This window comes from Pteropus medius, unplaced genomic scaffold (genome assembly GCF_902729225.1).
Source record: "Pteropus medius unplaced genomic scaffold, Ma_sr-lr_union100, whole genome shotgun sequence".
NCBI classification, from domain to species: Eukaryota; Metazoa; Chordata; class Mammalia; order Chiroptera; family Pteropodidae; genus Pteropus; species Pteropus medius.
In genome coordinates, this window is record NW_024356335.1 from 3,476,144 (window position 1) to 3,488,858 (window position 12,715).

Below are 12,715 nucleotides of genomic sequence, written 5' to 3' on the forward strand. Positions count from 1 at the left end.
ATGATGTTAGTATTTCTGAGTTCCGGGAGGTGACACGGCTTCCTGCCTTGATCCCATGTCACAACAGGGAGGAGGAGGAGCACTGCCAGCTGCAGATAGGATTCTGACCTGAAACTAGAGAGCTAAGCAAGGTGACCAAGGGACAGCTTAGCGGCAAAGATCGCCGTTTCCCAAAACAGGGCCGCCCAGCCTTGGTCTTCGGCTCTGAAGTCACAGATTCCGATTCAAGTTTCAGGAGGGACCTGGGAATTGTTTTCAGTACTCACAGTCTAGAAATTAGCGTAGAGCTATATGGATTGCTTGAAATGACAGAATGCATTTGGGGTCATTGGGGTTGGGACACTGTCATCAGGGCTTCGCCATACCAGGCCGGCTTCAGTCCTTATCGTCAATGATGAAGCACTGTGGCAACCCGAAACTTTAGTCTGAAATCGCTCCTGTTCTATTTTAAAATTTTTTTCAAGTCGTAATTGTTGATCTTGCTATTCTTGTACTTCCTGAGAGCAAACTTTAAAAGACCTCTGTCTTCTGTAAGGCACTAAAACTGAAATCCATCGTGAGAGGGGACGCTCCATCCAGCTCAGTGGCTTCAGGGATCTATAAAAAAGAGGTGAGCTGATGAGACTCTCAAGTTCAATTGTGAATGTCTTTTGTCCTCAGTGAAGTTGCTCAAATTCTTGGAAGGAGGTTTGTGGGGCAAGAGGAAGAAGAGCTTGTCTCCTGCAGAGTCCTTAGGGGCAGCTGCAGATCAGCTGGGTAGCATTCGCTGAGAGCCTGTCTCCATACTGGGCACGTGCCTTTTCACGCTTACATGGGGCTGAGCCGCTGGGCCGGGCCCAGTCAGGCAGACCAGGTCCGGCCGTGCTCCCAGGCCTTGTGTGCATACACATGACCTGGGCGTCTCGACCAAATGCGTGTTCTGATCCAGCCGCTCGGAGGCCAGGTCAGGATTCTGCATTTCTGACAAGCGCTCGTGTGGTACCTCAGCCGACCACAGGCACACTCCGCAGACAGCCAGGCTCCAGGCAGTGCTTCTCGGGCTTTCCTGTGCGTGGGAATCGCTCCCAGAGTTCCTAGTGCCGGAGGTCTGGGGCGAGGCCTGAGAATTCGCATTTCTAACAAGTTCCCAGGTGACGCTGATGCTGCTGGTCAGAGGGCCACAGCGGAGAAACCACTGCCTACTAGACAGTTTGTTCAGTCGGCCAGGAAATTCTGTGGCCTGCGTATCTACGTCTCATTTCCACTTTTCATGGAAAGAGAACGAGGTGGTAATCGAGAAGAGAAAAAAAATAAACAAGTGGCAATCTGAACTTACTCTTTGCATGATTTTTGTATGGTAAAGCAATATATTATGTACCGAATTATATCTACGTTCAGGTTATGTAAAAATTGGTTAAATGGAACAAATTCGTGGACATCACACCACTAGGGAAGCGTTCATTTTAAAAGCAAAAGAATTACGAATACGCTGACTTTAGCGATCAAAATATAGGTGATTTGTATCAGAACTGGGGACCCTACACACTTTAAAGTCTGTTTTCAGGAAAACGACGAGCTCAGAATACAATTAACGCTAAATAATCACAACCAACTTAAGATAAAACTGCTGGCAAAGCATCTTTTCCAAAGCTGCAGAAATTCCTACCATGGGTTTGTCCATGTGCACACCAGAATTTGCAGTGTGGCCAAGCATTGCGCCAAATTCCAGTAAGATTTAGTATCCTCCTATAGCAGAAGTTCTTAGGTATCCAGAAAAATGAGAGTCCATGGGATGGAGACCTGCTCACCAGCGAACAATGAAGAAAAAGCTTCCATTTTTCGGATCAGTCTGTAACCTGCCAGTGGGGCCCCCGGCCATCCCTGGAGGAACACTGCTCCACAGGCCCTCGGGGACTGCTGCGCAAGTGTCTCAGCTGAGGCCGGAATCCCACGTCCCACATCCCGCCCCCAAGACCGTTTTATTTCCAAAGAAGAGGCTTCGTCAGCCTCCGAGGCATCCAGTGTTCCCTGAGCTGTGTCGACATTCTCGGAGAGAACGCGTCAGGAGCCCCAAGCTTAGGCACGAAGGGCCGAAGACCACATTCTCGCCCTGGGGAATCCGCACGGGGCCCCTCACGTGGCAGAAGGGAGTCCAGTGCAATGGCAAACGCCACCGGGCCTCAGACCAGAGCCTCTGCGGGGCCAGATCTGAGTGCGTATCTCTGACACTTCATACAGGTCCTCGCGTCATGGAGTCCCCGACCTGTTTGAGAACTTATGAAAGCAATGGACACACACACGCACGCACACGCGCACACACACGCGCACACACGCACGTACACACACACACACACTAGCCCATTAAAATACACAAACAGCACATATCACATTTCAAATTCAATTTCAAGATGTCACAGGCTTTCTTACGCCCTCCGTGGGTCCCCTAGAGTCCTTAGATCTTCTGGGTTAAGAACTCCTGTTCCATATATGTGATCTAAACCGTGTCCTCCGGCCAGAGAAGACTGTTGTCAAGAGCTGGTTTTTCCATCTTGCTGTTACCTAATCCTCTGATGCCTCCGTCTGCCCCCGCCTCGCCCCATTGGCATTTACGTTGGCTTTACTTTTTCACGTCTTCCTGCTGTAAGTCACAAACTCAGAATTTTCAGAAATCTTAGGGAAATGCCATTCCAATTAAACCTGCACTGTGTAGCCCCTGTTTCAGTTCAGAAAATGTCTTCACATTCTTTATGTGATCTTTTCAGAGCAGTCCAAGCCTCATCTTAGCCATTACAATATTCATTTTGAAACATGTGGGCTCCTTAAAGGGAAAACCTACTTTTCCAAGAGAGCGATAATACGCACAATATGTGCCCTCATCCCAAACGACACCCTTGAAGGTGACCTCCGAGCCATCACTGCTACTTTGACTGTGCGAGCATGCGTCCACCCAGCGTGCACGCACACACCTGTGTGCACACACGGGCTCTGGTACAGCCCAGGTGAGACATCTGATGGAATGTGAAAGCGAAGAGGTAAGACTTCAACTCGTCCCTGAGAATCTCCAAAAACAACTTTGTCCTCAGAGGCCAAGCCACGTGCTTTGGAGAGAAGATAACAGGTCTTTGAAAATGTCCACCATTCTGGTGGGACTGAGAACCTGCTAGACAGTGCCTGCTGCCTCCAGCCACCCACAGGCAGCTCTGTGGGAGGGAGGGCTGACTCTCTCTGCCTGAAATGAAATTGAAACTAAGACAGGAGGTCACGGGGTAGGAATATGTCACATGGGGGAACATGAGATTTCATCGGCGACACTTGCCATATTCCTACAAACACGTTCTTTTTTTTAAAAGATTTCGCAGCCTCAAGTGCGTCAGTAAGCATTTTCCTGTTAAGACAGTATCGACTTCTCGCATTGGGTATGGTTTAATCATTTTTGTTGAATCAGGCAGCACAGGAATCTGACATTTTTAATAGAATGACATAGGGCTTCCTTTTATGATGAACTAATGTGAATCTTCAAAAAAAAAAAAAAAGAGGCACCAATTGGTTGAACTTCCAGGTGTTAAAAGAAAAATGTTTGCTTAGAAAACCTTACCCCTGAACAACGTTTACAATATAGAGACAGGTCATGACTCTTTTCCCATTGCATACGTATCTGAAAGGAGACGTTTCTCCTTCAGAAAGGGAGCTGAGTCCAGAGCCCATCTGGCTGCCAGGGCGTGGAGGGGATCTGTGTTGCTGTTTCGGGGGCTGCACTTCCTGTGCCACCCGTTCGATGGGCCGCGGCGTGTTCTTTCTGGTGCACTCACATCCCGATGCTTGTGTCTCCCCGCAGCCTTGGGAGCCGCAGTGTTTCTGCAGTAATTTCCCTCACGAAGCCGTGTGTGCAGATCCCTGGGGCCAGGCCTTGCTGGTCTCTACTGACGCGGGCGTCTTGCTAGTGGATGGTTAGTGAGTAGCTGCCCCTTCGAATGTCTTTGTTTGTATGACTTACAGTACTTCTGCGAGGGGTGGTCGCCAGTCAACTCTCTTTCCATAAATATGTCCTTGGCCGTAAGGTTAGCAAAGTTTCATTTCCTTATAAAATTAACCCCTCGTTTTCAGGACAAGCAGAGGGAATATATTCTGAACAAGCCAGAGGATGAGTCATGCGTGATCGGTCTTTACCTTCCCCAGATCTCGAAGGAGTTTGCAGATATCCAATGACCTAAGGAAAGAATCTCCTTTTTGGCCAATATTCATCATGATTCCAAGACTTTTCCTTCCATCGACAAGGACACATTATTTAGGGCCGCTCTATCAGGGACGTGCTCTCTCTCGAAGCTTTTTGGTTTTGTTTTATTTTGTTTTAAGGTTTCTAATTCAAAAAGTACTTGATGTCCAAAACAAACACTAAGACTCTTAGTTTAACCCATTTTCGATGAATATAGAAACAAAAGAGATTTTGACAGAAAGACAGATTTCATCTCAGTATAACACCAAGCCTTTTGATGGCCAGGTGGAGCAGCCTGCCTAGAGAGATGGTCGGTTCCTGTCACCACAAATCAGCCACCAATCGGACATGCCCTTGGCGAGGATGTTGTAGGAGTTCAACTTCAGATGGAGATTTAATTGAGACTCAAGGACCTTGTGGTCCCTTCCTGCGGGAGGCCCCTGTGGGTTTTTCCAAACTCCTAATGAATGTGAAAGGGGCTAAACACTGATAACAAGTGTCTCCTGCGGCTTCAGAGGGAGCCATGGGCAGAGAGACAAGAGTCTTCCAAGGGCCCATCCTCCACTGCACAGAAGCAGGCTGCCCAGGCTCCGGTTACCATAGCAATGTTTTATGAGAATTCTGAAAGCCACCACTGTGAGATGGCATAATGGCCTAAAACTGCAGCATCTTCCCACCTTTAGCTGTGACCTTTAGTCCCTCCTCAGACCCTGACCCAGCATGTTTACTAAGTACCTGCAGTGTGCTGCGTCCTGTATTAGGCGCCTTCTGCGGGAAGACAGGACGGGTGGGCCAGCCTTCATAAGGGACTTATTTCTGACCTTATCTGTTATTTTCGATATATTTTTTAATCGTGTGCCCATAACATTTTTTTTAAGTTGCTCTACACATATATGATTGCCTATATAACTAATTGACTAAAAGGCAGATAATTTAAAATGCAGAATTCAAATTAAATATTTAATTTTAAAAACTAGAGAACGATTAGAAAAACCTTTATGATCTTGGAAAAAAAACTTAACCTCTCTGAGCCTCAGCTTTCTCTAAAGTGGGGGTAATTTCTTAAGTGAAACATAGCTTACGATGATGAAAACTGATGAAGTGAAGAAAATGGGAATGACGATCATTAACTACAAGGAGAAAATTGTGGAGATTAAATTGTCACATGTTAAGTGCTTAAAGAAGCATCAGCATAGTAGTCACTTATTATCTTTTCCGTATCCTTGGGAATTTGCTAAAAGGTAACAAAATTTACAGCTCTTGCCAAAAGAGCAACCAAATAAAAAGAATTTATTCAAAATAACAACACACACACACACACCTTAGAGGTTTAGTCTAGTCTCCTAGTTTTATAGATAAAGAAACTGAGGCCTAAAGAAACGATGTGACTTGCCCAAGCTCACCCAGGTGGTTCAGGGCACATCTGGAACCAGAACCTAGAGGTGATTCCTTAGCATAGTGCTCTTTACACTAAGCCAGCTATATTTTATTAAAATTAAATTAAACTCTACCAATATTATTATCTTTACCTTAATACAGATTTCCAAAAGATATAGTCCCAGGTAAATAATTATGAAAAATTTTGCGATCGAAAGAATGTTAAACTTCTACCTTTGTGGGAAGAGAAAGTGTACTTCATAGCGACTATTCGTAAGGCTTGCCAAAAAAACACAGGAAAAATTCTATTTGAGTTGCTTCTATTTTTTGAAATGTGACATCTAAAGCAAGACGACCAAGTCCCTTTCTGAAATTTTCATCTTTGTGCTTCCAACATTTATTGGAGGTGTCAGATGTAAGGATTATTGTGATCTGCCAGGAAATTTTTTTTCTTCCAAACTTGAGAGTCACCTGATGCAGGTGGCGCCACAGACACCCCACCAGCAGCTTGGATGTGTCACTCGTTTTTCGTGTCCTGGTTATGCAGTGATGCCTCCCCGTTTGCTTTTGCTAAAAAGAGAATGTGTCTACAGGCTTTTCTTGTATTCCTAGTTGTGCTCTTAAAGCCTTAATTCTCTTGTTATTTCTTTATCTTGTTCTTGTCTGCACATAATCATATTATGAATTGTTTCCATGAGTGAATCTCTCCTTACTTTTCAGGCTGAGTTTCACTCTATGCCATTAGCCTCTGCTTAATGTCGTTAGACTTACCCTTGAGAGTCTGCTCCTTTCAAGGTCATTAAGAAATCAATATCCTTTGTATTCTAAGTGTAGCAAAACCTACTTTGAAGGGAGACTAAATACTGATTAAATATGCTATCACCATTTGTTTTGGTTTGGACAGTAATAGAAAAGCCAGCCCTAAAAGATTGTTTCTTCGTAAAGAGATTACAAGAAGAAAAAAGTTGTCATGGAACTGCCATTAAATCCACATGTCCCTTTCTCCTTACCTTGTCTCCTCTTCTCTCCCGTTTTAAATGTAAAAGGAAGTGCTCCTGTCATTCATTCATTCTTTATAGTGCTTTTGCTTCCGGGGTCACACCATCCTTCCATGGGGAGGTGCGCTGCTTTTTGTCCTCGCACAGGTGACCTCGGACAAGTGATTAGCACCTCTGAACCTCAGGTTCCTCCTCTGTCAAATGACAGTATTAGAAGTTCCTACCTCTTAGGGTCATCGGGACATTTAAATTAAATGACATGTGCAACACTTAGCCTTAGGGCCTGGTGTGTGTGGGAAGCCCTCCGTGTCCATTAGCTGCCATTCACAAAATGAAACCATCATAGTTATTCAGTCAAATATGATGATGGATCATCCCATGTTTCGAAAAATCAAGTCTGTCCCATCAAGAGCACAGAGAGCCTGAGAATCGATTCCTTTTGAGACGGGGGATAAAAAGAACGTGGTTTGATGGGCTCTCCTAAGATTTACATTTGCCCCATCATTATGGGAAACTAGAGACAACACTCCACCTAGTAAAAGCTTGGCAGGTTCTGAGCTCTAACCAATCAGAGCCCTCACTGGGCTGCAGGAGCAAGAGATCCCGCCCCCGTGAGGTGGTTATCAATCCCGAGGATGGCACTCTGCCCGCTTCTGGCACCACCCACAGAGGGATAAACTCCCAACCAGATAAGATTCCTGGAAGAGGCAAGATGTTCAGGGCCCCTTGCAGCTAAATTATAACTAGACAGACAAACCCAAACCCACAGCAGAGCACTTGAAGACCTGTGTCTGACGAAATGCAGATAAGCAATAAGTTAGCCCTTCTGCCTAAAATGTCTGCACTGCCCCGCCTTGCCCTGATTCTATGCCACACTCACAACAGACCCTTTACTTATGGAACAGACATAATTCTTTTAGCCTTCTATGTCCTAGGGTCTCCCAGGAGCGAAGTAATTGCTAGCCATTTAAGATCCCAGTAAGTAAGCTTCAAAACAAATCTTACATATAATGGCAATGTCTTTAATCACCCATGTACTTGACATCCTCCTGACCATTTCCACTAAAATTCTTTTTTTTCCCCCTGTTATCTGGGCAATTTAATTGATATTTTTCTCATTTTTGTCTAAAAAGGAGATTTTATATTCTTATATGGAGAAATGCTGAAAATTTATAGGTAAACTATTGACCCAGACATGTTGAAATAGAGTATGCTTGTGTTTATTTTAAATGCAAAAGGAAATTTTAATTTTACTTTCTTGAGAAATATACAAAATAACCTAAGATATGATGCAATTTCAAAAATGATCTAAAAATCAGAAAATACTTAAGAGAAATGGCTGATCTTATTTTTAAAAAAAAAAAAAAAACAAACAAACTGATGTTCAGTTGCTTTGGTGCATCCCAGCAAAAAAAAAAAAAACAGGGTTCAGAGATGCCATTTACCCTTCAATGAACACTGAGGACAAGGATGTAGTTTACAGGCCCTGCCACCCTCCCTGTAGAGGGGTGTGAACCCCTTGGGAAAGGAAATATCAGTCCTCCTCCCTGAGCAGAGAGGAGAACAGAGCTTGAACTTACTGTACAGCCCTTAGGAAAGTCCTAGAAGCTGACTCTTCTCCTTGCCTAGAGAGAACTGGGGCCCAAAACTACCCCGAGGCGCATTTTATAGGCTCTGGAAAGCACGGTTGAGTAACCAGATTTTCTGTTCCAGATGACCTTCCATCAGTGCCAGTGTTTGACAGGACTCTGCCAGTGAAGCAGATGCACGTGCTCGAGGCTCTGGACCTTCTGATCCTCAGAGCAGACAAAGGTGGTACCCGCCCCCCTGCCCCCAAGTGGTGGTCTCTGGGAGGAAGAAAAGCCAGCGGCCTTCTGTGGCCAACACTAAGGGTCACGGGTCTGATCGCATAGGCCAGGCCAGCTGTTTCTTCCGGTGCCCAGTGCTCCGGGTTCTTTGGTGGCTGGCCCGAATATTAGGTAAAGGCGGTGTGGGGTTTCTCCCAAATTCCAGAACACCTCAGATCCTTACATCCTCCAGCGGCACTTTTCACACACCATCTGCCCTTGCAGTTCATCCGGGTCCTTTTACTTTTCCTTCCACCTCCTGCTCTGTCCGCGGTAACTCGCCAGGAAAGGATGCCCGCCTCTTCGTCTTCAGGCTGAGCGCCGTGCAAAGGGGCGTCGAGAGCAAACAGGCGGCGAGGAGCAGGTGCGACTGCAGAGAGAACAAGCTGGAGAAGACAAAAGGTGACTCGGTCCCTCGGGCTTCGCTCGCGCCTTCCTGTTCAATGGACCTTGTTCTCAGACTGCCCAGATTTTACTGAAAGTAAAGATGAGTCAGAATTTGATTTTATTGGCTTGGTTTTTAAACCTGGAAATGTCACAAAGATAGCATCACTGGTTCTCTAAGAGAGGCTTGACTAATTAAAAAACAAAAAACAAAAAACAAAAAAAAACACACGCTGGGGACAGGAAACGCGAGGCCTGTGTAACGGGTTTTGGAGGTAAGTTAAGCTCTGTTAGCAAACCCGTGAAAAGAGGCTTTTTGAATTTCATTCTTGATCACCCCTCATTTTGATTCATGTCGCCTGATGGGTATAAAGATAAATTCTGCCACAGAGGGAATATGAAGTCTTTAATTTTCCTGTAACTGAACCCAATTTTTATTCCAAGGCTCCATTTTTCCCGGTGGTAGGCGCATTCTTAGTCATTGCACTGGGTCCTGCTCAGTTTCCAGGGGTCACGGGCGTCACCAGAGTGTCCCGGCCGGGGGCTTCCAGCCTCTCGCCGTGTGTCCAGCATCGTTCATTTTGTCTCTCTTCTTCCCAGGTTGCCACCTGTATGCCACTAACACTCACCACAGCAGAGAGCTGCGGATCGTGGTCGCCATTCGGAATAAGCTGCTCCTGATCACGAGGAAACACAGCAAGCTAAGAGGGGTGACCAGCACCTCCCTCCTGTCTCCCCTGTCGGAGTCACCTGTCGAAGAGTTCCAATACATCAGGGTAGGCTTCCTCTTCCGACCCCTTCTCTCCTGGCCAAGGGGTCACGAGGCGACTCTCTCCTGCCATTCAGAGTCTGTCATCCCGTAGTCAGCAACCCGCCGGGGACACCCTCACCCTTTGCCGTAGTCTCCCGCAGAGGACTGAGGCAGAGGGGGCTTTTCCGCCTCCGTCCAGCTCATTCGTGCCAGTGACCCCGCCCGGAGGTGCTGCACTAGGCCCTGGGGACACAGCAGTGAACAAAACAAAGCCTCTCTTCTCAGGGAGATCGCTGTCAAGTTGCAGGATAACAGAAATAAGCAGATAAATCTATGAGTCCAGGAAGATAACCGTAAAGTAGGGTAAGGGGACAGAGGGAGATGGATCGGGGAGGCGGGGCTCTATTTTAGAAAAGACGTCCTGGAAGCCCCCTCTGAGAAGGTTGCCTTTGAGCAGAGATCCAAATGCAATATGGGGCTGAGTGAGGGCAGTATCTGGGGAGGGGGCGTTCCAGGCTCCGGTCAAGGCGTACTCAAGGGGCGGGGGAGTCGCTGGAGCCGAGGGAACAGCCATGAGGGGCAGAGAGGACGGGGACCAGGCCATTGCACAGACTCTGGCTCTGAGTCTGAGTGGAACCAGAGAAGTGGCGTGTTTTACAAAGGTCATTCTGGCCCCTGGAGAGCATCGGGGCCAAGAGCGGAATAAGGAACTCACTAAGAGACTAATGCCAGCCCCTAGCAAGAGGTGACAGTGGCTCTGGTGGCCAGGGAGGTGGGGAGAAGCAGCGGGCAAGGCGGCCCTGCTCGCCTTCGTCAGTAGATTTGCTGATCGAGCGAGGGTGGAACCTTGAGAAGAAGCCTCGTTGAAGGTCAAGTTCTTTCCTTCATCATACCATTTCTCTCTTTAAAAACTGTGATACGTTAAGGTGTGAAATACATCAAACATTGGCCACTAAGGCAGAGTAGGCCTATAGGCAAGCCGAGAAATGATTTTTGCCTCGAGTTAAAGCCTCCTGAATTATGCATATCGATTTCTGCTAATATTCGTTAGGGGGAATAGAACAGCATAACCGTTAAAATAAGTTAAAATCTTGTTCTAAATAGGTATTAGTCTTCTTAATACAGTAATTAGCAATTTTAACGAAGATTTATGTGGCGTATGAGCTTTGAAATCAGATTTCTCGAATTTGAATCTTGGCTCTACCACGTATACACTGTGACCTTAGGCAATCACATGACCTTCGAGCCTCAGTTTCCTCATCTGTCACGTAGTATAATAGCCTTACCTACTTCAGAACGAGGACGCAGTGAGAACAGTGCCACACACTGTAAGCGTTCAACAAAGTTAGCCCTTAGTAGTCATTATTTTTATTAAATCACAGGACAGGACAAGAGTGCGTGAAGGCTAACGCAGATCGCACTGGCGGATCTGTTTCCTGGGCAGTGGGCAGAGGTCTGAGTCTTGAGGACAGATCGTGGGAGGGAGAAGTCTGCCACGATCCCTGCCACACTCCTGTCTCTGCCTTCTGGGCAGGGGCGGGGTCTGCGGAAGCCCGGGGAGGGGCACCCGCTCCCGGACGGGGCGGGGGGGTGGGGCGGGAAGTGGGGGCTTGATACGAAGGTGGCAGCTCCGTGTCCTAACCCCTTTCTCCTACACCGTCACCGACCGCCCAGGAGATCTGTCTGTCAGACGTGCCCGCGGTGATGACCTTAGTGGATGGGCCGACAGAAGAGAGTGACAATCTCATCTGCGTGGCGTACCGGCACCAGTTCGATGTGGTGAACGAGAGCACGGGCGAGGCCTTCAGACTGCACCACGTGGAGGCCAGCAGGGTGAGTGGACAGACGCAGGGGCAGGTGGGAATCAGAGAAGACTTCGAGCTTTGCGAAGCCATGATTAGGATTCTTCCAAGTTATGTCTCATTTATCTTATCGATATTGTGGGAGATACTACTTAGGCTGCACCTCATCGAGTTCCCGTTTTTGTCGGTCAGAATGGTTCGATCTAATAAGACGGTCCCATCGCCCTGTTCAGCTTTTCCTTGTCATTCCATCCTTCCCAATAAACGAGAAATGAACTGTCAAAAAGCTACATATAGATAACTAAGTCAATGAGAGCATTCGTTAATTCATATCGGAAGGGCCTTCGGAGAATGAGGTTGCTCTCAGTAGCCCTGCTGGCTCTCAGCTTGGGGCCTAGGTAGCTGGGGAGGGTACAGCCCCCTGTCTCCATCCCTTAGAGGCCACTAGAAAAGGAAGAAGGGGCAGAAAGAGAGAGAGAGTGCACAGATCAGCACCGGAGCTGTGTCCCTGGCCTGAGCTGCACAGAAAGCAGTGACATCCTGGCTTTGGACAGAATCTAGGGCCCACTCAAAACTGCACCGAAGCTCTAAAGATAACTGTGTGAGTCTGAACGTCAGCGGCCCTGGAGGGCAGAGAGCACTCACCACCTGAGACCTGGTGACCTGACTGTCCCTGGAGCAGCTCCACGCTGATGCCTGATGCCGACCTACCGGGTCGCAGAGCTCTTCAGCTCCGTGTGGGCTTCTCGCTGTGAAGCAGGGCAGGGCCTGATAACACCTGAGCTGCCTGCGTTTGCACAGTGCAGTGCCAGCACCCCGGCGTGGGTACCAAGGACAGCGCAGAATGGGGGACATCGCCCCATTCAGCTAGGTCAAGAGACCACAGAATTTTTTCTAATCATGCTTTGCAAGACATAAAAAATACAGCTTGTATTAGGACATGCCCTACATAAATGTTCATTAAAATGGCTAATTACTGTATTAAGAAGGCTTAACACTTCACAAGAGCAAGGTTTGAAGAAATAGGAAAATCGGAAAAAGAAAAATCTAGATATAATTAGGAGGCCTTCTTGTCCTCAGCTGTTATCCATCGTGGATCAGTCCGTCATTTCTCTGATGTGTATATTGGTGGTGCCCATGCTTGTCTGCAACTGGAGTCATCTAAGGAGCGTCAAAAGCTACCGATGCCCGTGTCCCACCCCCAAAGACTTCCCTGGTCTTGGGTGTGGCGCAGGTTTTGAAATTTTTAAATAATCCCCAGGTGGTTCTAATATCTAGACAGGTTTTAAATCCACTGGCATACACTGCTTCTCAACTCCGGCTATAATTGCCCAGAAAGCTGTAAAAAGATGGGTTCTCTGTGC

The 12,715-nt window shown here is 47.2% G+C and overlaps 1 protein-coding gene across 1 annotated transcript in view; it reads left to right on the forward strand.

Moving 5' to 3' along the window:
* Positions 1-12,715, forward strand: part of GARNL3 (GTPase activating Rap/RanGAP domain like 3) — a 125,026-nt gene that overhangs the window by 93,781 nt on the left and 18,530 nt on the right. Inside the window, exons 13-18 of the mRNA XM_039861460.1 lie at positions 515-610; positions 3,815-3,926; positions 8,281-8,379; positions 8,700-8,816; positions 9,399-9,574; positions 11,224-11,382. Of these exons, the coding sequence (XP_039717394.1) occupies positions 515-610; positions 3,815-3,926; positions 8,281-8,379; positions 8,700-8,816; positions 9,399-9,574; positions 11,224-11,382 (759 nt within the window). The remainder of the gene's footprint in view (positions 1-514; positions 611-3,814; positions 3,927-8,280; positions 8,380-8,699; positions 8,817-9,398; positions 9,575-11,223; positions 11,383-12,715) is intronic.